The sequence below is a fragment of the Stegostoma tigrinum genome, chromosome 2 (genome assembly GCF_030684315.1).
Source record: "Stegostoma tigrinum isolate sSteTig4 chromosome 2, sSteTig4.hap1, whole genome shotgun sequence".
NCBI classification, from domain to species: Eukaryota; Metazoa; Chordata; class Chondrichthyes; order Orectolobiformes; family Stegostomatidae; genus Stegostoma; species Stegostoma tigrinum.
Genome location: NC_081355.1, coordinates 127,865,196 through 127,888,023, shown reverse-complemented (window position 1 = coordinate 127,888,023; position 22,828 = coordinate 127,865,196). Strand labels below are relative to the sequence as shown.

Below are 22,828 nucleotides of genomic sequence, written 5' to 3'. Positions count from 1 at the left end.
GGCAAATGTAGCACTTCCTGCGGTTGCAGGGGAAGGTGCCAGGTGTGTTGGGGTTGGAGAGGAATGCGGAGTGGACGAGGGAGTCACGGAGACAGTGGTCTCTCCAGAAGGCAGACACGGGTGGGGATGGAAAAATGTCTTGGGTGGCGGAAATGTCAGAGGACGATGCGTTGTATCGGAGGTTGGTGGGGTGGCACGTGAGGATGAGGGGGATTCTCTTAGGGTGGTTTTTCCAGGATCACAACACCCCCCCCCCCCCGTAGTGGTCGAGAACACCCTTGACCGTGTCTCCCGCAATTCCCCGGAGGTCCAGGAAGGTGAGGGATGTGCTGTCCATCCCCTCCCCTGTCTGCTTTCCGGAGAGACCACTCTCTCCATGACTCCCTTGTCCACTCCGCACTCCCCTCCACACCCGGCACCTTCCCCTGCAACCGCAGGAAGTGCTACACTTGCCCCCACACCTCCTCCCACACCCCCATCCCAGGCCCCAAGGTGACTTTCCATATTAAGCAGAGGTTCACCTGCACATCTGCCAATTTTGTATACTGTATCCACTGTACCTGGTGTGGCTACCTCTACATTGGGGAAACCAAGCTGAGGCTTGGGGACTTCCAAGATAATAAAATGTGAGGCTGGATGAACACAGAGGTGTTCTGCAAAGCGGTATCCACTGTACCCGGTGCGGCTTCCTCTACATTGGGGAAACCAAGCGGAGGCTTGGGGACCGCTTTGCAGAACACCTCCGCTCAGTTCGCAACAAACAACTGCACCTCCCAGTCGCAAACCATTTCCACTCCCCCTCCCATTCTGTAGATGACATGTCCATCATGGGCCTCCTGCAGTGCCACAATGATGCCACCCGAAAGTTGCAGGAACAGCAACTCATATTCCGCCTGGGAACCCTGCAGCCATATGGTATCAATGTGGACTTCACCAGTTTCAAAATCTCCCCTTCCCGTACTGCGTCCCTAAACCAGCCCAGTTCGTCCCCTCCCCCCACTGCACCACACAACCAGCCCAGCTCTTCCCCCCCACCCACTGCATCCCAAAACCAGTCCAACCTGTCTCTGCCTCCCTAACCGGTTCTTCCTCTCATCCATCCCTTCCTCCCACCCCAAGCCGCACCCCCAGCTACCTACTAACCTCATCCCACCTCCTTGACCTGTCCGTCTTCCCTGGACTGACCTATCCCCTCCCTACCTCCCCACCTACACTCTCTCCACCTATCTTCTTTACTCTCCATCTTCGGTCCGCCTCCCCCTCTTTCCCTATTTATTCCAGTTCCCTCTCCCCATCCCCCTCTCTGATGAAGGGTCTAGGCCCGAAACGTCAGCTTTTGTGCTCCTGAGATGCTGCTTGGCCTGCTGTGTTCATCCAGCCTCACATTTTATTATCTTGGAATTCTCCAGCATCTGCAGTTCCCATTATCACTGAGGCTTGGGGACTGCTTTGCAGAGCACCTCCGCTCGGTTTGCAATAAACAACTGTTCTTCCTCTCACCTATCCCCTCCTCCCACCTCAAGCTGCACCCCCATTTCCTACCTACTAATCTCCTCCCACCCCCTTGACCTGTCTGTCCTCCCCGGACTGACCTATCCCTTCCCTACCACCCCACCTACACTCACCTCTACTGGCTCCATCTCCGCCTCTTTGACTTGTCTGTTTCCTCTCCACCTATCTTCTCTTCTATTCATCTTCAATCCGCCTCCCCCTCTCTCCCTATTTGTTTCAGAACCCTCTTTCCCCCTTCCCCCATTTCTGATGAAGGGATTAGGCCCGAAACGTTAGCTTTTCTGCTTCTAAGATGCTGCTTGACCTGCTGTGTTCATCCAGCTCTACACTTTGTTATAGAACATAGAACATAGAACAGTACAGCACAGAACAGGCCCTTCAGCCACAATGTTGTGCCGACCATTGATCCTCATGTATGCACCCTCAAATTTCTGTGACCATGTGCATGTCCAGCAGTCTCTTAAATGACCCCAATGACCTTGCTTCCACAACTGCTGCTGGCGACGCATTCCATGCTCTCACAACTCTCTGTGTAAAGAACCCGCCTCTGACATCCCCTCTATACTTTCCTCCAACCAGCTTAAAACTATGACCCCTCGTGCTAGCCATTTCTGCCCTGGGAAATAGTCTCTGGCTATCAACTCTATCTATGCCTCTCATTATCTTGTATACCTCAATTAGGTCCCCTCTCCTCCTCCTTTTCTCCAATGAAAAGAGACTGAGCTCAGTTAACCTCTCTTCATAAGATAAACCCTCCAGTCCAGGCAGCATCCTGGTAAACCTCCTCTGAACCCTCTCCAAATCATCCACATCTTTCCTATAATAGGGCGACCAGAACTGGACGCAGTATTCCAAGTGCGGTCTAGCCAAAGTTTTATAGAGCTGCAACAAGATCTCACGACTCTTAAACTCAATCCCCCTGTTCATGAAAGCCAAAACACCATATGCTTTCTTAACAACCCTGTCCACTTGGGAGGCCATTTTAAGGGATCTATGTATCTGCACACCAAGATCCCTCTGTTCCTCCACACTGCCAAGAATCCTATCCTTAATCCTGTACTCAGCTTTCAAATTTGACCTTCCAAAATGCATCAACTCGCATTTATCCAGGTTGAACTCCATCTGCCACCTCTCAGCCCATCTCTGCATCCTGTCAATGTCCCGCTGCAGCCTACAACAGCCCTCTATACTGTCAACGACACCTCCGACCTTTGTGTCGTCTGCAAACTTGCTGACCCATCCTTCAATCCCCTCATCCAAGTCATTAATAAAAATTATTTATCTAGGGTACTACTCTCTCTGTAGGATTTGCTTTTGATTTTGTTCTTGATTTCGTTGTTTTTGTTGCCATCTTATTTTACATTACCAAAAAAATGGTTATCTGCCTCTTTTATTCTTTACTAATTGATCTTACTCCAGATCTTATCTCACATTGTCCGCATTCCAAAGTCTTGCACCAAGCCTGCCTCCAAAACCTTTGCGCTGAATTTCAAGCCCCACTATTCCATTAGTCATCACAACTGCATGAATGGCTAATTTACACACTAACCTGGTAAATTTGCCTGATTTTTGACCACTAAGATAAAAGAAACTGTTAGCAGTTTTTACCAATAAACAAGAAGATAAAATGCATTTATTATAACAAATGTGTCCTTTTAATATTTTGTTACTGAACTAATTGCTACAGATTTAAATTATGTTGCTTTTAAATATCATTCACAAATAGGACAGGCAGTTCTGCAAAAATATCATTAGTGGAAATCATAAGCAAGAAGGAGCAAATTCTGTGAACCCACTGTATCGCACAAGGTTAGATGATATAATGTTCTCAGTTTTTTGGTTTCTGATGATGATTTCACATTGTAAACCACAGAGGATCCTCAGTCTGGTAGGTGCTCTGTTGGACCTTGGTCTTGGTTGATTGAGAAGTTTTTGTTTCCAGAGTCTTTAAATGCTATTTTCTTTTCGTTCAGAGAGAGTGAGATACCTCTTTAGGCTACTGGAGGCCTAAACACCACAGTACCCTTTTCTCAATTCAGTGATAATTTGCAGCTTAACTATAAATTTAGTTTTGAGGAAGGGTCACCAGACCCGAAATATTAACTGTTTTTTCCTTCACAGATGCTGCCAGACCTGCTGAACTTTTCCAGCAACTTGGGTTTTGTTCTTGATTTACAGCATCTGCATTTCTTTTTGTTTTTATAAAGTTAGTTCTTTTGAAGTGCAAAGACACTTGATGCCAAGGGATCATTCGAAGAAATCTAGCTTCTGCGAAAGTTACATGAACTTGCATAAATATTCCCACTTTTCACTCGAGTTTTAAAAGAAATTAATTCTTAATTTTTGTGGTTTACTTCCAAGGAAATGTTTCTAGTCCTTACAATATTGCAATACTGGTAGAATTGCAATACCAATTCAGAATTTATAAGCTTGGTTTTGTGTGCAAATAGTCTGGAAGTTTGTTGAAATGTTAACTTTGAATACATTTCACTAGTAAAATAATGGTAATGAACACCATTGTAATTTAAATTGTAATCAGTTGAAATTCCACCTTGACGTATTGTTTGCTATTAGAGCAAGTTTAGCTAAACTGTACTACAACTACAGATTGGAAATAAAGAGCTTGGACAATTGAACTTAGAATCCCTACAGTACGGAAGCAAGCCATTTGGCCCAACAATTCCACACTGACCCCACTAAAGAGCATCCCACCCACACTCACCCCCTATCCCTGTAACCACCATATCCAACCCACCCTACCTATACATCCTTGAACACTATGAGCAATTCAGAATGGCAAATCCACCTAATCTTCATATCTTTGAACTGAGAAGAAACTAGAGCACCTGAAGGAAACCCACACAGACATGGGGAAAACATACAGTCGTGAGAGGGTAAAATCGAACCCGGGTCCCTGATACTGAGAGGCAGCAGTGCTAACTGCTTAGTCACTGTGCTGCCCAGTTGCTTCCCACCCCACCCCGGCCCCAGCACAGCCCCACCTTGCACCTCTTATAAAGTGAACATATCTAAGTATTTCCACTGCAAGATTTGGTGTTGTATCACTGTTGTTATCAAAGATTATTTTCTGCATGCTGTAGATGAAACAATAAAAGGAAATTTTTAATTTTGTGGTTTGAATGTTGCAATTGTATTCTTACTTCCAAAATGTTAACCTTACTAATGCCGTTTTCGTAGATTGTTTCGGAGGTAATGGGAACTGCTTGGCCTGCTGTGTTCATCCAGCTCCACACTTTGTTATCCCTTTTCATAGCTTTGTATTCACAGGTCTGAAGATGATATTCATGTTCAACTCCTTCCCTGGCCTTATTCCTCAAATTTAGCTCTGTTATACATTTTGCTGTTTTCCTACCTTCGTTAGCTGTGTCTTCCTCTGCTTCTAAATTTCATTCCCTGCTTCATTGCCGTTTTAAAGTATTCCTGAAAAATGTACCACTGATCAAATTTTTCATCATCCGTTCTAATATTTTCCTGAGTTCAATCTTTTGGATTCATTGGGAACTGTGACCAAATGTCAGAGGTGCTCTATGAAAGATAGTTGTACATAAAGATTTTGAGTTATTAGCCAGGTGGATCTGTAATGTGTTGCAATTAATGAAAATGCACATTACAGAAATGTCGCCTTCTCAATTCTAAAATATCTCACAGTAAAGTTAGCATGAATGCTGTCTTTATCTGTAGTTAAAGTGATGTTCACTGGCACAGCTATTAATTTGGACATTGTTTAAATGGAGTTCTGCTTTGCTGACTGCAGACATTCTGCCAAGCAAGTTCATTTTCCAGAATCAAATCAGAAATTGCTTGAAAAACTTAGCAGGTCCGGGAGCATCTGTGGTGAGAAAGCACCGTTAATGTTTCAGGTCTGTAGAAGGGTCACTGGAGTCCAGTCAGTCCTGCTAGATCTGAGTTTTCCCAGCAATTTCTGATTTATTTCTAATTTCCAACACCTGCAGTCTTTTCTTTTGCCTTTTCCAAAGTCCTCTGTCTCCGGCATTGGTAATTAGTTGATTACTGGCTGTTTCAACAAAAAAAATTCACTTGCTGCTAATTTCTTGGTTTTTATGGTTTCTGTTCAATATCATCTAAAGTTTCCTCTATGAATCGGTAGTTTCGTTAAATTACTAAAACTGTTTAATTTTGACATTTCATTATCAAATGTAAAGAGTTATCTACCTGCTCGGGATTAGTTAATTTTAAGGCTTAGCATGTGTACAACTTTCAAATACTCCCTTTTATGGTGTGTATGTTTGATTGCTGTTGGCGAAATTGACAAAGGTTTGAAGGAAAGCCTCTATCGCTCCTCATGACAAAATCCTTCCATATGATTGCTATTGATTATAATTTGCGGCCTCAGACCATTCAACAGTGTCTGCATGAGTTAGCCTTGGCCTTACACGTTTTAGGTTTTTCTCTTTTTTTTTACATGAACTAATAGCTCAGTCAGGCAAGTAGTGAATCGCGGACCTAAATGAGAAGAACAAGTGTCAGTGTGTATCTCTAACTGATCAGATTGGAGAATATTACAGTTAACAGTACAAAGACTGATAAAGGAGTACAAATTAGAATTTACTTTGTAGGTGACAGAGAGTCACTGTACTTGATATGGTGTGAGTGCTTTTAGGAACAGAGTTCAAGGCTTTTGTTCCAGTGACAATAAAGTAATGGTGATATTGTTCTAGACCAGGTTATTGTGTGTCTTGGAGGAGACCTTGAAGCTGGTCAAGCTCCTCTGCCTGCTGTTCTTGTTTTTCTGGGTGGTAGAAGTTACAGAGTTGAAAAATGCTTTTGAAGGAGGTTTGGAGAGTTTATACATCCCTGAACACTGCTGCTGTAGTTTCTTTTGTGGATGGTACCTGGTTCTGCCTGTGTGTGCCATTCAGTGCATTTCAGTGGTGAGGCGGGATAATCAAACAATTTGTGTAAAATCAGCATTTGGTTATCCATGTTTAATTGTACATCATTCACATGCCTAAAATTGCTTGAGTTATGCATAAGTAAAGGTGAGCACTGTTACCTCATCAACATCTTGATGACAAAGTCTGCTGTTTGAGTTATAGCTGTAGAAAATCACTAGTTCAAATTTATCATTATAATAATACATAGACACATTCTTTGGGGGGAGAAGGAGCAGCCAGAGATCATCAGATCTGCAAAAGCTTTATTTACATCCTGCAGCAATAGCAGTTGTGCTGTGGCTCCTTGCCTGGTTTAATGCTAAGTAGTATCTCAAGTGGAAAGGCGTAGTTTCAGTTCTTTGCTGTGCTAAAATGGGATCTTTAAAATCACCCAAATGCCAAAACAAATATTGGAACAAGGTTTCTTATCTGGGTGATTGTTTAGGTTTAATATGAGAATTGTGGCTTGCTAATGTTATTACTATAGTATTGATTTTAATTGATAAAACGTTGAGAGCAGGAAAATTGCTTAATAATCAAACTGAAAATAAATGGCAAAAAAAAGTGTTTTTTTAATGCCTGTTACATAGATCCTAAAGTAGGATCATATATCAAGTTGTATAGGTAATTCAAATTATCGTTTGTTCATTAAAAGATATTGCTTTAACTTTTGCAGACAATGCCACCTGCAAGACCAGAGTCTCCAGTGTACGCAAATTTGCAAGATTTGAAAATAACTCTAGCGCACCTACCCCCAGTTCCCACTAGCCCTCCCAGGCAAATCCATGGTGAATGGGAGGTGCACAAAGATGCAACAGGACGGTTTTACTACTACAACAAGGGAACACAAGAAAGAAGCTGGAAACCACCCCGAATGACCAGAGATTCTGTAAATAGAGAGCACGATAGCCAGGGGGATTCTGTAAATCACGGAGTAAGTACTTGCATTTGAAAATGTAATTTAGCGATCATTATCGCTATGTTTTATTATCTATAAAAGTTCTTATTATTTGCTTTGTTTAGATTAAAACAGCACTTTATTTGTTGTGGATGACTGTTATAAGTAGCATGTAACTTTTTGAGATTAGTAATAATGACTCTGATTTGTGGCAGAATGATGTACTACTAATGCTTTATCAAGTCATAAGAGCATAACAGCTGCACTAATGTGATATTTTCCTCTAGCCATTTTGAAAAATCTCAAGTGAGATTACCAAGTTTGTAGTTGTTTTGTAGAATTTTGTAATGTGAGTCAGTTTGCTCCAACAGCAAGTTTTAGACAACCCCCGACTACTTTTAAAGCACTTGCAGCTGGCAGATACAGCAGGCATTATCTGCTAACAACTAGTACCCATTTCGTTAAGTTTCTTCAAATAAAGGTAATCACAATTATGGAACTTCTTTTTAAAAGGTGCTAAAAATGATTCTTACAAGTAAAATAGATATCTTGATAACAACATGTTCATGACCTTTATTACAGAGTTTGATCAGTTAAGTGTTTGATTTTAAGACTTAATGTATTTTTGTAAATCCATAAGATTTATACTAGTGAGTAGGGAGAGGGTTTTTTAATGTTTTACTGAGATGTCTCAATTGAATTTTAATATAAAAGCTAGATATTAAGTTTGAGCAGTAAGATGGTGCTATCGCTGAGTTTTTGAGCAGAGTGTGTTGTGCTTGTTTTTAGGTATTTTCTGGTTCTGTCGATTGTTAAAAGGGACAGGGATGACTTTTAGTGATGTGATGTCCCCTCCTGTTGAATGTGGGAGATCAGAATGTGCTTAAATGTTCCTATGGATAGTCTGGTTGTGAATCCTATTGGATTGTTTGGAGCGGCAGTTGGAGGCAGAGAGGAATTTACAGGTGCTGTGGGTGTGATGCCTGGCACTTTCAGGAAGCTAGAAAAACTGCAGATATAGTCAGGTAGATGGGCTAACACTAGGAAAGGTAAGAGAGGAAGGCAGGTATTTCTGGAGTTTCCTACGGCTTTCCCCATTTCAGACAAGTGTGCTACTTGGATACTGTAGGGGGTGATGACCTGTCAGGAGATTATAGCATTGGCAGCCAGGTTGCTGGTACCCTGACTGGCTGTACAGTAAAGAGGGGTATATCAGGTTCCAAGTGATCGAGTGTGATAGGGGACTCTGTAGTCATGGGCATATACAGACATTTCTGCAGCCATCAGTGAGACAGCAGAATGACACATTGCCTCCCTGGTTAGGTCAAGGATGTCTTGGAATGGGTGCTGAAAATTCTGAAAGGGGAGAGAGGCCAGCAGAATGTAGTTGTACACGTTGGTACCAGTGACCTAGGTAGAGAAAGGGACAAGGCTCTGCAGAGAGAGTGTAGGAAATTAGGCAGTAGGTTAAAAAGTAGGGCCTCAAGGATAATGATATCTGAATTCTCCTGGTGTCATGTGCTATGAGAGTAGGAATACAGTTGAGGTCAGATGAATGAAGCTGGTGTAAGGGGCAAGAATTCACATTTTTTCGACCATTGGGATCTCTTCTGGAGTAGAAGTGACCTGGACAAGAAGGATGGATTGCACCTGAGTTGAAAGCTGTCTAATATCCTGGCAGGGAGATTTGCTTGTGCTTCTCTGGAGACCTTAAACCAGTAAGGGAGAGGTGTGGGACCAAAAGAGAGAAGTCTGAGACTGGTGCAGTAGATAGGGGGTGCAAGTTTAATAGTTAAGGCAGGCAAGAGCGTGGCACAGAGTAAGGTAAGACTCATAAATTAAAATCTTTATTTCAATGCAAGAGGCCGACAGGTGAAATTAGGGCACGGTTGAGAACATGGGAGAGTGATATCATAGCTATTACAGAAACTTGGCTCAGGAGGGACAAGACTGGCAGCTTAATGTTTTGGGATATGGTACTGTAGGAAGGATTGTGGGGTGGGGGTAGCATTTTGAGGTGGTTGGCATGATCACCTCGTTAGGGTTGTACTGCGTTCCCCCATCATCCCCCCCACCCTGCCCCGTCTGTCCCAGTGGTCAGCCTGATGTTGGGAAGGAAATATAAGGAGATCCCAGATATCTGTAAGAATAATGGCTTGTAATGATAGGGGACTTTAACTGTCCAAAAACTGCTCTAATGTTAAGGGCTTGGATGGACAGAAATTTAAATGTGTACAAGAAAATTCCTTATTCAATATGTGGATGTACCAAGTACAGTAAAACTTGATCTTCCTTTGCAAAATAAGGCATGGCAAGTGACTGAAGTGTCAGTGGGGGAGCACTCCGGGGCAAGTGTTCCTAGTTCTGTTAGTTTTAAAATTACGATGGAAGAGGAGAGATCTGATCTAAAAGTAAAAGTTCTAAATTGGAGTAAGGCCGATTTTGATGGTATTGGGCAGGAGCTTTCAAAAGTTGATTGTGGAACATGTGAAGGAATGGTTTGAAAATGGAAGGCCTTCAGAAATGAGATAGTGAAAATTCAGACATAGTATGTTCTTGCTAGTCCGAAGGGCACGGCTGGTAGATGCAGAGAATGTCGGATGACTAGAAAAATTGAGGCTATGTTCAAGAAAAAGGAGGCATATGTCAAGTATAAACAGCTGGATTCGAATGAATCCCTAGGGGAGTATATAAGGGTAGTAGGAAATCAGGATGGCAAAAAGGAGACATGAGATAGCTTTGGCAAATAGGGTTAAGAAGAATCCAAAGAGATTGTACAGATGCATTAAGGGTAAAAAGATCAACAAGACCATTTATGTGTGGAACCACAGGAGATAGCTGATATACTAAATGAATATTTTGTGTTAGTATTTATTGTGGAGAAGGATTTGGAAGCTAAGGAACTTGGGGAAATAGTGATACCTTGAAAAGTGCCCACATGACAGAAGAGTAGGTGCTGGATGTTTTAAAAAGCAAAAAGTTAAATAAATTTCCTGGACCAGATCAGGTGTATCCCAGAACTTTGGGAAGCTAAGGGCAGAGTTTGCTGGGCTTCTTGATGGGATGTATGTATCATCAACAACTACAGGTGAGGTGCCAGAAAACTGGAGGATGGCTAATGCGGTGCCATTATTTAAGAAAGATGGTAAGGGAAAAGCAGGGAACTATAGGTTGGTGAGCCTGATGTCAGTGGTGGCTAAGTTGTTGGAAGGCATCCTGAGGGACCAGATTTGCATGCATTTGGAAAAGCAAAGACTGATTAAGGATAGTCAATATGGCTTTGTACATAAGAAATTGTATCTCAATAACTTGACTGAGTTTTTAGAAGAGGTGGCAAAGAAAATTGATAAAGGCAGAGCAGTAAACATTAGCTTCATGGACTTCCTGCAAGGCATTTGACAAGGTTCCACGTGGTAGAATGGTTAGCCAGGTTAGATCATATGAAATCCAGGGTGAACTAGTCAATTGGATACAAAATAGGCTGGTGGTAGAGGGTTGTTTTGCAGACTGGAGGCCTGTGACCAGTGGTGTGCTGCAAGGATCGATGCTGGGTCTACTGCTTTATTTCATTTATATAAATGACTTGGATATGAATATTGGAAGTATGGTTAGCAAGTTTGCTGGTGACACCAAAATTGGTGGTGGACAATGAAGAAGGTTATCTCAGAGTACAACAGGATCTTGATCGGATGGGCCAGTGGTTAGGGGAGTGGCAGATAGATTTAGATAAATGTGAGGTGTTCCATTTTGTTTAGGTGAATCAGAGCAGGACATACACACTTAATTGTAGGGCCCTGAGGAGTGTTTGCTGAACAAAGAGACCTACGTATGCAGGTACATCATTCCTTGAAACTGGAGTCACAGGTAAACGTGGTGGAGAAGAAAGTGTTTGGCTCACTTGCCTTCATTGGTCAGTGCAGTGAGTTTAGGAGTTGGAAGGTTATTTTGCGACTGTGCTGGACATTGGTGAGGCTACTTTTAGAATTCTGCATTCGATTCTGGTCTCCCTGCTGTAGGAGATGTTAAATTTGAAAGGGCTGATAAAATATTTACTAGGACGTTGCTGGGACTGGAGGGTTTGAGCTATAGGGAAAGGCTGGGGCTTTTTTCACTTTAGCGGTTTATAAAATCATGAGGGGCATGGATAAGGTAAATAGGCAAGGTCACTTCCCCAGGGTGGTGGAGTCCAAAACTAGGGTGCGTTAGTGAGGGGAAAATATTTAAAAGGGACCTGTTGGGCACCTTCTTCACGCTTAGACTGGTGCTTGTATGAAATGACCTGCCAGAGGAAATAGTGAAGGCTGGTACAATTGTAACATTAAAAAGGCACGTGGATAAGTATATGGGACTAGCTCAATTTAGGATGTCTGGTCAGTGCAAATGATTTGGACCAAAGGCCTGTTCCTGTGCTGTATAAGTCTATGAATATAAACTTAAAGTGCAACTATAATTATTTTTAATCAATATGTTTATACATGTTATGACACATGTTCTGGGCAGGTGTAACTTCAATCTAGGCCCTCTGGAGGTTTGGATACTACCACTGCCCTATAGGACCTATAAGAGGCAGCTATACATTACCATGAATTAGAAATTTGCTAGTCACAGTTGAGTATAATCAAATATTTAATAATTAAATGATTGAGTTTAAGTTTAAGTTTCAAAATGTAAATGTAAGTTTTGACACTTTGCTTCCTGTATGTACATGCTTTGGTTTGGATATGGGGGTACAGTACCCTAATGGCTATTGTATTGGATTAGCAACCAAAATATTGAGTAAAATTCCACTTCTTGAAGTATGAAATTGAATTCAGTAACTCAGAAAATGGGCACAGTTTTAATTCATTCAAAGTCTAGCTATTTATTGAGAGGTTATATCTGGACTAATAAATGAACAGGCACCTCAAAAATTGCCACTTCTTCATATGTGACAGAACTAGGTTAATAGGTTAAAGTGAACTTTGCAGGGCCTACATGTGACTCCACTCCCACACCAGTTGACTTTTAATCCCCTTAGACTAACCAGAGATGGGCAATAAATCGTGTGTTTTAGTTTTATCCAGAATCTTAAAAAGAAGCTGTGGCAACAGGAAGAAGGACATAGCCAAGTTAAGAGGGCTAGAAAGAATGAGGTGGAATTTAATGTGCAGAAATGTAAGGCAATACATTTTCTGAGGAAAAGCAAGAAATAATGCAAAAGTACTGATGAGATGAATGGAGAGAGTGAATTATGAATATGTAATAAACATAATTGCTGAAAAAATCAATTTTCTTAAAATTTGGCATCTTGCACTTCTCGTGTAATTTTGCCAAAATCCACATTTATTCTAGATAATAAAATGTGGGGCTGGATGAACACAGCAGGCCCAGCAACATCTCAGTGCTCCTGAGATGCTGCTGGGCCTGCTGTGTTCATCCAGCCTCACATTTTATTATCTTGGATTCTCCAGCATCTGCAGTTCCCATTACCACATTTATTCTATTTGAGAGGAATTTGTTGATTGGATGGACTCTGGTAGAAGTGGTACCACAGAGAATGCACCAATTATTGATGAATAACACTTCACTATCAGACTTTTTACATTTTAAACTAGGCAAGTTGACTCTTAATTGGTCAAGGCATTGCCGTAGTTAACCTGTAAATAGGCTGTCACCTGTGTTATTAAATTGAAACAATTAATTAACATACGAATGTTTTGAGGTCTGTCCTGGTACAACAGTAATGTCCATATCTCTGAGCCGGGAGACTTTAATTTAAGTCCCATTTATTCCAGCAGTATGTCGTAACATGTCTGAATAGGTTGATTGAAATAGACATTTACTTTGAAAGCATAAATGAAGGTAGATAGAGACGCAGAAGTTACATTTCATGATTTTCATATCGGCTCACAGTAGAAAAGAAGTCATCAGGGATCACATTCTTATTAGTACATAGTTTAATGAAAGCTTGATGATAAACATAATATTTTCAGTTTGGCACTGTGCAACCTTCTATTCTCAACATCGTATTTTTTCTACTTTCCTTTTCTGTTGGATTGATCTTCATCTTATTTCTTTCTTTATCCTGACCCATTTCATTCATGTGGATTTTTATGTCATAATCCAAACTTGTTTTGGACATCACCTTTGTCTCTTCCCTATACTCGTTATCCCTAGGGACTCGTGTTTGATTTTAGCATTGGGTGACTTACTGGATTCATAGAATCCCTACATTATGGAAGTAGGTCATTTGGCCCATCAAGTCCACACCAACTCTCTGAAGACCCAGATCCATGCCCTGTACCCTTTTCCCTGCAACCCTGCGTTTCCCGTGACTTAACGACCTAGCCTGCATGTCTTTGGATGTGGGAGGAAACCGGAACACCAAGAGGAAATCCATGCAAACATGAGATTGTGTAAACTCCATACATTCAGTCATTTGGGGCTAGAATTGAATCTGGGTCCCTGGTACTGTGTGGCAGCAGTGCTAATCACTGTGCCACCCTGTGGTGTTTAGGGTTTGCACATTCTCCCATGTCTGGAATGATCTTTGGAGGGTCAGTACAGAATCGAGTGGCTGAATGGCCTGTTTCCACACTGCAGGGATTCTAGGATTCCCTCATAAAAGGACAACCCTTTATTTTCATACAGAGACCTTTAGCACTGAATTGTTGCACAAGAAACAGCATGCACCCTGTGAGATACGGGCTGAATCACCAATGCCCTGTTTAACTAAAACATTATTTCCCTACTTTCATAATTCCATCCCTCTTGTAATAAACCATAACATTCTATTAGCTTTCCTAATTACTTGCTATACCTTGTGATAAGCATACTGGGGTACCATGATTTTTGTATCTTATAGCTCCGTAGCCCCTTCTTATTTATATAATATGCTCGTTGTTTTTATTCTACCTGTCTAAATGGACAATTTCACATTTTCCCAGATCTTATTTCATATCTTTGCCCATTCACTTTTATGTTTTTATTGATTTGTAGCCTCTTCATGTCATCTTCACAACTTATTTTCCTACCTATGTTTGTGTCAGGCAAGTTTAGCAGTATTTTTTCCCCTTCATCCAAACCATTCATTTAAATTATTAAAGGTTGAGGCCACAGCACTGATTCCAGTGGCACATTACTTATTACCAACCAAAAACGGAACCTTTTCCCCCTGTTTCCTTTTAACTAGCCAAACTTCTAACCACACCAATTTATTGGGTTTTTTTACAGGAACCTTTTAATGTGCCTTTGAAATTCTTTCTGGGAGTCTAAATACAGTATGTCCATTAGTGCCCCTTTATTTGTTCGACACGTTACTTTCTCCCAGAGCTACAATAAGTTGGTTAAATGTGACTTCTCTTTCCCAAAAGTATGTTGACTCTTCCTTATTAGCATGAGCTTTTTTATATGTAGAATAGAAACCCCACAGCGTGGAAACAGGCCATTTGACCCAACAAGTTCACACCAATCACTAAAGATTATCCCACCCAGACCTATTTTCATAACCCTGCATTTCCCATGGCTAATGCACCTAACCTACACATCCCTGAACACTATGGGTATTTTGCATGGCCAGTCCACCTAACGTGCGCACCTTTGGACTTGTCGCTTTTCTAAGTGCAATGTATTTAGCAATAACTTCTAACATCTTTCCTATGACAGATGTTAAACTAATTGGCATACAGTTTCTTCATTACAGTTTCTCTTTCAGAATAAAGGAGTTACACTTGCAGTTTTCCAACCTAAATGGAACCTTCCATGAATCTAAGGATTTTTGGAAAGTTACAACACTGCATCATATCTCATTACTAATTTTCTTTAGGACCCTATTATGAAGTCAACAGATATCCAGGGATTGGTTGGTTTTCAGCAGTTTAACAGTTTGCTACGTACTGCCTCCCTGGTGATTTAATTTCCTTGAGTTTTCCCTCTTCCGTTTCCTGATTTGCAACAATATCTGGAATGTTACTTGTGTCCTAAATAATGAAGACTGTTACAAAATACTTCTTAATTCATCTGCCATCTCCTTATTTTCTGTTATTAATTGTCCAACTCACTTTTTCCATAGGACTAATAGGTAAAGGGGAAGTATAACGAGATCTAGGTGTTCTTGTACATCAGTCAATGAAAGCAAGCATGCAGGTACAGCAGGCAGTGAAGAAAGCTAATAGCATGCTGGCCTTCATAACAAGAGGAATTGAGTAGAGGAGCAAAGAGGTCCTTCTGCAGCTGTACAGGGCCCTGGTGAGACCACACCTGGAGTATTGTGTGCAGTTTTGGTCTCCAAATTTGAGGAAGGACATTCTTGCTATTGAGGGAGTGCAGCGTAGGTTCACAAGGTCAATTCCCGGAATGGCGAGACTATCATAATGTTGAAAGATTGGAGTGACTGGGCTTGTATACACTTGAGTTTAGAAGGATGTGAGGAGATCTGATTTGAGGCGTGTAAGATTATTAAGGGATTGGACACTCTGGAGGCAGGAAGCATGTTTCCGCTGATGGGTGAGTCCAGAACCAGAGGACACAGTTTAAAAATAAGTGGTAGTCCATTTAGAACAGAGTTGAGGAAAAACTTCTTCACCCAGAGAGTGGTGGATATATGGAATGCTCTGCCCCAGAAGGCAGTGGAGGCCAAGTCTCTGCATAGTTTCAAGAAAGAGATGGATAGAGCTCTTAAAGATAGTGGAATCAAGGGTTATGGGGATAAGGCAGGAACAGGATACTGATTGTGGATGATCAGCCATGATCATAATGAATGGTGGTGCTGGCTCGAAGGGCCGAATGGCCTACTCCACCTATTGTCTATTGTCTAATGCTCACCTTTGTACTACTATGTAAATTATTTTTAGAACTCTTACTATCTTTGTTTATATTTCTAACTGGCTTTCTGTAGTACTGTCATTTTTCTCTCATTAACTTTTTATTCATTGCTGCCTTTTATATTCTGTATTCAAATTTGGTAATGTTTAACTTTTTAGATTAAGCATGAATGATGAATCCTTATCTTGAAATTTTTACTTTTCATTAGAATGTATCTGTTCTGTGGTGTAAATACCTCCTTAAATGCCACCATATCTCTATGTATCTATCTCTTAATTGTGAAAAGGTTCTTATAAGACTAGAAAGTAGCAAATGTAAACCTTTATTCAATGCTTTTTGTTAAAGAAATTATATGTTGTCAATGTATTAGGATTCTTTGAATGAATGACATGCGATGTAGATAAAAGGAGCCCATTGATGTAGTGTAGTGTGCTTCTAGAAGGCATTTAACAAGGTATCATGTAGAATATTGTTTGAAGTAGGGTCTCCTGGTATAAAAAGTAGGTCACCAGCATGGATAAAAACTAGTGCCAGAAAACAGGATACTTAAATGAGATAGTAAGAACTGCAGATTCTGGAGTCAGAGCTAACAGACTGTGGGATAGGAGCAACACAGCAGGCCAGGTAGCATCAGAGGAGCAGGAAAGTTGATGTTTTGGGTCAGCTCCACACTCTGTTATCTTGGGGTACTTAAATGGTTCTTTTACTAATAAGTCAGATGTGACAGATAGGGTTCTGCAGGGGTCAGTGGTGGGGTTTCACCTTATTACAGTTTATATCTGAGATGAAGGGATCAAAAGCATGGTGGCTAAATTTGCAGTTGACACAAAGATAGGTAAGAAAGTATATTGTGAAGTTGACATAACAAAGATTGCAGACTGATGTATGTAGATTCAATCACTAGGGAAAAATCTGGCAGATGGATTATAATGTGGAAAAATGTGGAATTGTTCCCTGTGGCAGTCGGACATTTGGGGGAAAAAAACACAGTATTCTGAGGATCTAGATATTCTTGTCTATGAGTCACAAGTCAGTATGTAGCTACAACAATTGATTAAGAAGGCTAATGAAATGCTGTCCTTTGTAACACGAGAAATCGAATATAAAGCTAAAGATACTGTGCTTCAGTTATACAGTATATTAGTGAGGCCACATTTCTAATACTGTTAGAAGTTTTGGTCCCTTATTTAAGAAGAGATGTAAACATGTTGCAGGTAGTTCAGAGGAGCAGGAAAGTTGATGTTTCAGGCTGGGATCCTTCTTCAGAAATGGGAAGGGGGAAGGGAGCTGGGAAATAAATACAGAGAGGAGGGGCTGTGGAATGTAGGTAGGATGGTGTTAGGTGTGTGCAGCTAGGGAGTGGTGGGGATGGTGTCTGGGGCAGATAGATGAGAGAGAAAGTGGACAGGTTATATCGGGTTAAGGAGGCAGGGATGAGAGGGAGGTAGGACATTGGGTGAGGCTAGGGATGGGATATTTTAAAACAGGTGAATTCCATGTTCATTGGGCTGTAGACTGCCGAGGCAGAATATGAGGTGTTGCTCCTCCAGTTCGCGGGTGGTGTCTTCTGACAGTGGATGAGACCCAGGATGGACATGTCACCCAGGGAGTGGGAGTAGGAGGGGGAGTCAAAATGGTTGGCGACCGGAAGGTATTGTCATTTGTCACGTACAGAGTGTAGATGCTGTACAAAATAGCCTCCTAAGTCTAAGCTTGGTCTCAGCAATGTAGAGGACACCAAATAATAACCAAGAAAAGGGGTGTGGAGGAAATACCAAGAAAAATTTTGAGTGCAAGGCATGATGGTGTGGTGGAAAAGGGAATAGTATTAGTACAGTTAAGGAGCTAAAGGATGTGTCTAGCCATGAGATAGTAGGAACTGCAGATGCTGGAGAATCTGAGCTAACAAGGTGTATAGCTGGAATAATACAGCAGGCCAAGCAGCATCAGAGGAGCAGGAAAGCTGACATTTTGGACCTAGACCCTTCAGAAATGAGGGAGGGGAAGGAGGTTCTGAAATAAATAGGGAGAGATGGGGAGGCAGATAGAAGATGAAAAGGGGAGAAGGTAGGTGGAGACAAAACAGACAGGTCAAAGAAGCAGGGATGGAGCCAGTAAAGGTGAGTGTAGGTGGGGAGTTAGGGAGGAGAGAGGTCAGTCCAGGGATGGCGGATAGGTCAAGGAGGCAGGATGAGGTTAGTAGGTAAGAGCTGGGGATGGGGCTTGAGGTGGGAGGAGGGGTTAGGTGGGAGGAAGGACAGGTTAAGGGAGGTGAGGACGAGCTGGGCTGGTTTTGGGATGCAGTAGGGGGAGGAGAGATTTTTAAAGCTTGTGAAGTCCACGCTGATACCATTGGGCTGCAGGGTTCCCAAGCGGAATATGAGTTGCTGTTCCTGCAACCTTCGGGTGGCATTGTTGTGGCTCTGCAGGAAGCCCAGGTGGACATGTTGTCTGAGAAATGGGAGGGGGAGTTGAAATGGTTCACGACCAGGAGGTGCAGTTGTTTGTTGCAAACCATGCATAGATGTTCTGCAAGCGGTCCCCAAGCCTCCGCTTGGTTTCCCTGATGTAGAGGTGGCCACAACAGGAACAGTGGATATAGTATACCACATTGGCAGATGAACATCTGCTTGATGTGGAAAGTCTTCTTGGGGCCTGGGATGGGGGAAGTGTAGGGGCAGGTGTAAGCACTTCCTGCAGTTGCAGAGAAAAATGCCGGGTATGGTGGGGCTGGAGGGGAGTGTGGAGCAGGCAAGGGAGCCACGGAGAGAGTGGTCCCTCCAGAAAGCAGATAAGGGTGGGGAGGGAAAAATGTCTTTGGTGGTGGGGTCGATTGCAGATGGCAGAAGTGTCAGAGGATGATGCATTGGATCCGGAGGTTGGTGAGGTGGTACGTGAGGATGAGGGGGATTCTGTTTTTGTTGTTATTGTGGGAAGCGGGGGTGTGAGGCATGAGTTGTGGGAAATGTGGGAGACACCGGTCAAGGGCGTTCTCAACCACTGAGTGGAAGGATGTTGTGGTCCTTGAAAACAAGGACATCTGAGACGTACGGGAATAGAATGCCTCATCCTGGGAGCAGATGCAGAGGAGGCGAAGGAATTGGGAATAGGGGATGGCATATTTGCAGGAGGGTGGGTGGGAGGAGGTGTATTCTAGGTAGCTGTGGGAGTCGGTGAGTTGAAAGGGATATCGACTTCTGGCTGGTTGCCAGCGAGGCTCAGGAAGAGGAGAGAGGTATTAGAGATGGTCCAGGTGAACTTAAGGTTGGGGTGGAAGGTGTTAGTGAAGTGGATGAACTGATCGAGTTCCTCATGGGAGCACGGGGAGGCGCTGATACTGTTGTCAATGTGATAGAGGAAGAGCTGGGGTTTAGGGCCAGTGTAGCAGTCTAGCCATGTTGTGAATGGAAAAACATAAACAGTACCAGTAACTGCTCTTCACGAAGATCAGTGCAGAATTTTTGTATGTTTTCTGAATTTGTTGAATAAGTGAGCTTGGAAGGCCTTACTGTCTCATTATAAGATGAGGTATTTCTCAAATTTCTATGAAGCTTACTTAAAGCACTGTAAGTGTGAGCCAAGGATGGAGTTTTGAGTGTAACAGTGCAATAAAAAGAGCAGCGACTAGAAGCGCAGGATCAAACTTGTGAACTGAACAAAGGTGTTCCATTAAGTGATGATCCAATTTTAATTGATCATCCCAATAAATGAAACAGTAGTGTGAGCAATGAATGCAGTGTACAAAAATGAATGAAATTGAAGTAAACGACTGTTTCATCAGGAAGGAGAGTTTTGGACCTTGCACAGTAGAAAGGCAGGAGGTGAAAGAGCATGTGCTGCACTTCCTGTATTTGCATGGGAAGATGCCATGGGAAGGGGAGACGTTGGTGAGGGTGATTGAAGATTGGTTCAAGGTGTCACAGAGGGAACAGAGTCTAATGATTGCAAAGGGAAAAATTGGTGTGGTGGAGATGGTTGTGTAGTGGTATTATGACTAGTCTAGTAACCAGGGGTACAAGGCTAATGTTCTTGTCACACAGGTTCCTGTTCTGCCACTACCATAACAACTGGTGGAATTTAGCCTTCAAGGAAAAGGTTAATGTAGTTCTTACGGTTAAGGGTGGCAATGATGTACCAATTGGATGATCTGCAATGATGATATTAAATGGTGGAGCAGACTCAAAGGGGCAAGTCACTGCAGTCACTACTTTCAATGTTTCTACTTGTCAAATGGTGTCATTAGACTGAGAATGCGTGATACATAATGGTGGAAATCTTGAAATGGTATGATGCTTTCAAAAAAATGAGATACCACAACATTTCTAATATTGTTTAAGTCTTTTTAGAATTCACAGAATTTGAAGAGTTGACACTTTTATGACTGTGTCAAACTAAAATCAGTTATTGCTCGGGGGTGTTATTTTGAGAATTAAATGAATTTTACCCAAGTGCTTTCCTTTCGTGCAAATTTGCTTATTTTTGTTCTGATACTATACTTTTGATATAATACCAAACAGTAGTTACAATAACCAACAATTGAAGTGTCCATTTTTGATAAAGTACATATGTTTACAGAAGTATGCATGGCATTGAGTTCTGTAATGTTTTGTTACTCTTAAGCCTGGCATTTAATAGTATACATACCATGCATCTGTTAACTGGAGTATTGTTAATAAATCTCCTAAACCGGTCAATAAATTTCTTCTATGAAGAAAACCACAATGGTAGCTAACAGGTCTTTATTAGGAAACTTACCAAGGGCCTTCTCAGTGTCTATATAAACTACGCGAGAGATATTTTGACTATAAGTTATGGGAGCAGATATATCAGAGATAATGGGAACTGCAGATGCTGGAGAATCCAAGATAACACAGCAGGCCAAGCAGCATCTTAGGAGCACAAAAGCTGACGTTTCATCAGAAAAGGGGGAGGGGGAGAGGGGAAGGCGGATCGAAGATGGATAGAGGAGAAGATAGGTGGAGAGGAGACAGACAAGCCAAAGAGGTGGGGATGGAGCCAGTAGAGGTGAGTGCAGGTGGGGAGGTAAGGAGGAGATAGGTCAGTCCAGGGAGGACAAACGGGTCAAGGGGGCAGGATGAGGTTAGTAAGTAGGAAATGGGGATGCAGATTGAGGTGGGAGGAGGGGATAGGTGAGAAGAAGAACAGGTTAGGGAGACAGGGACGAGCTGGGCTGGTTTTGGGATGAAATGGGGGGAGGGGAGATTTTGAAGCTTGTGAAATCTACATTGATACCATTGGGCTGCAGGGTTCCCAAGCTGAATATGAGTTGCTGTTCCTGCAACCTTCGGGTGACATCGTTGTGGCACTGCAGGAGTCCCAGGGTGGACATGTTGTCTAAGGAATAGTAGTTAATGGGGACTGTTAGAGGCTAACAGTAGGTAGTGTGTAATGGCGGGCTATGTGATAACAAATCCTGGTATGTATGGGGTAGAGGACTAGGATATGGGAGAGTTCAGGCTCCAAAATTGTTGAACTTGATATTGAGTTTGGAGAGTCTCAGGGTCCCCAAATGGAAAATGAGGTGGTGTTCTTCTCGCTTGCGCTGAGTTTCACTGGAATACTGCAGCAAGCCTGAGAGGCAGATGTTGGCAAGGGAACAAGGTGATGTCTTAAAGCAACAAGCAACTGGAAGCTCAGGATCTTTTTAGCAGGCAGAATGTAGATGTTCTGTGAAGCAATCACCCAGTCTGTGCTTCGTTTCCCTAATGTAGAGGAGACCACATTGTAAGCGGCAAATGCAGTAGACTAGATTCCGGGAAGTACAGGTAAAGTACTGCTTCACCTGGAAGGTATGTTTGGGTCCCTGGATACTGGGGAGGGAGGAGGTAAATGGGCAGGCTTTGTAACTTTGATGGTTGCAGGGCAAGGTGTCGTGGAACTGTGGGGGCTATGGTGGGAGCGAAGGAAGTGTGGACCAGGGTGTCCTGGAGGGAACAGTCCCTGTGGAATGCAGACAAGGGTGGGGAGGAAAAGATGTTTGGTGACATATCGTTCGAGGTGGCAGAAATAGCAGCTGATGATCTTGTGGAAATGCATGCTGGTGGCATGGTAGGTAAGGACAAGGGAAACTCTTGCTGTTGCGGGAGGAAAGACAAGGGGTGAGGACGGAAGTGCAGGAGATGGGTCAGACCCGGTTGAGGGCCCTGTCAACAGCACTACTGGGGAATCCTTGGTTGAGGAAGAAAGTGGACGTTTTGGAGGCTTCCTTGTCGATCTTGGCCTCATCAGAACACATGCAACGGACATAGAGGAACTGAGAGAATGGAATGGAGTCGTTGTAGGAAGCAGGGTGCAAGACTGTATAATCCAAGTAGCTTTCGGAGTCAGTGGGTTTATAGTGGGTACTGTTGATCAGTCTATCCCCAGAAATGGAAACCAGTGTTGAGGACGGGAAGGGAGGTGTCAGAGAGAGACCAGATAAAAGTGAGGGCAGGGTGGAATTGGAAGCAGAATCAATGAACTTGCCCAATTCTGGACGAGAGAGAGAAACAGCACCTATGATATCGTTGATATATCAGAGAAAAAGTTGTAGTAGGAGCTAGGATGGGAACAATGAATGTTTCATGTACCCCACGAAGAGCCGTCCTTCCTGTAAGCTTGTATGGTTACAATGGTTAACCCACCAGAGTTTTAGCTTACCTTGTAGCAGTTGTTGAGCTCAGCAAGCCACTATACCTCT

The 22,828-nt window shown here is 42.5% G+C and overlaps 1 protein-coding gene across 7 annotated transcripts in view; it reads left to right on the top strand.

The window, feature by feature from the left end:
* arhgap12b (Rho GTPase activating protein 12b) overlaps window positions 1-22,828 on the top strand; it is a 238,944-nt gene that overhangs the window by 82,775 nt on the left and 133,341 nt on the right. For all 7 annotated transcript variants that reach the window (XM_059639246.1, XM_059639243.1, XM_059639245.1 and 4 more), the window contains exon 3: window positions 7,105-7,362. In XM_059639246.1, coding sequence (XP_059495229.1) covers window positions 7,105-7,362 — 258 coding nt within the window. The remainder of the gene's footprint in view (window positions 1-7,104; window positions 7,363-22,828) is intronic.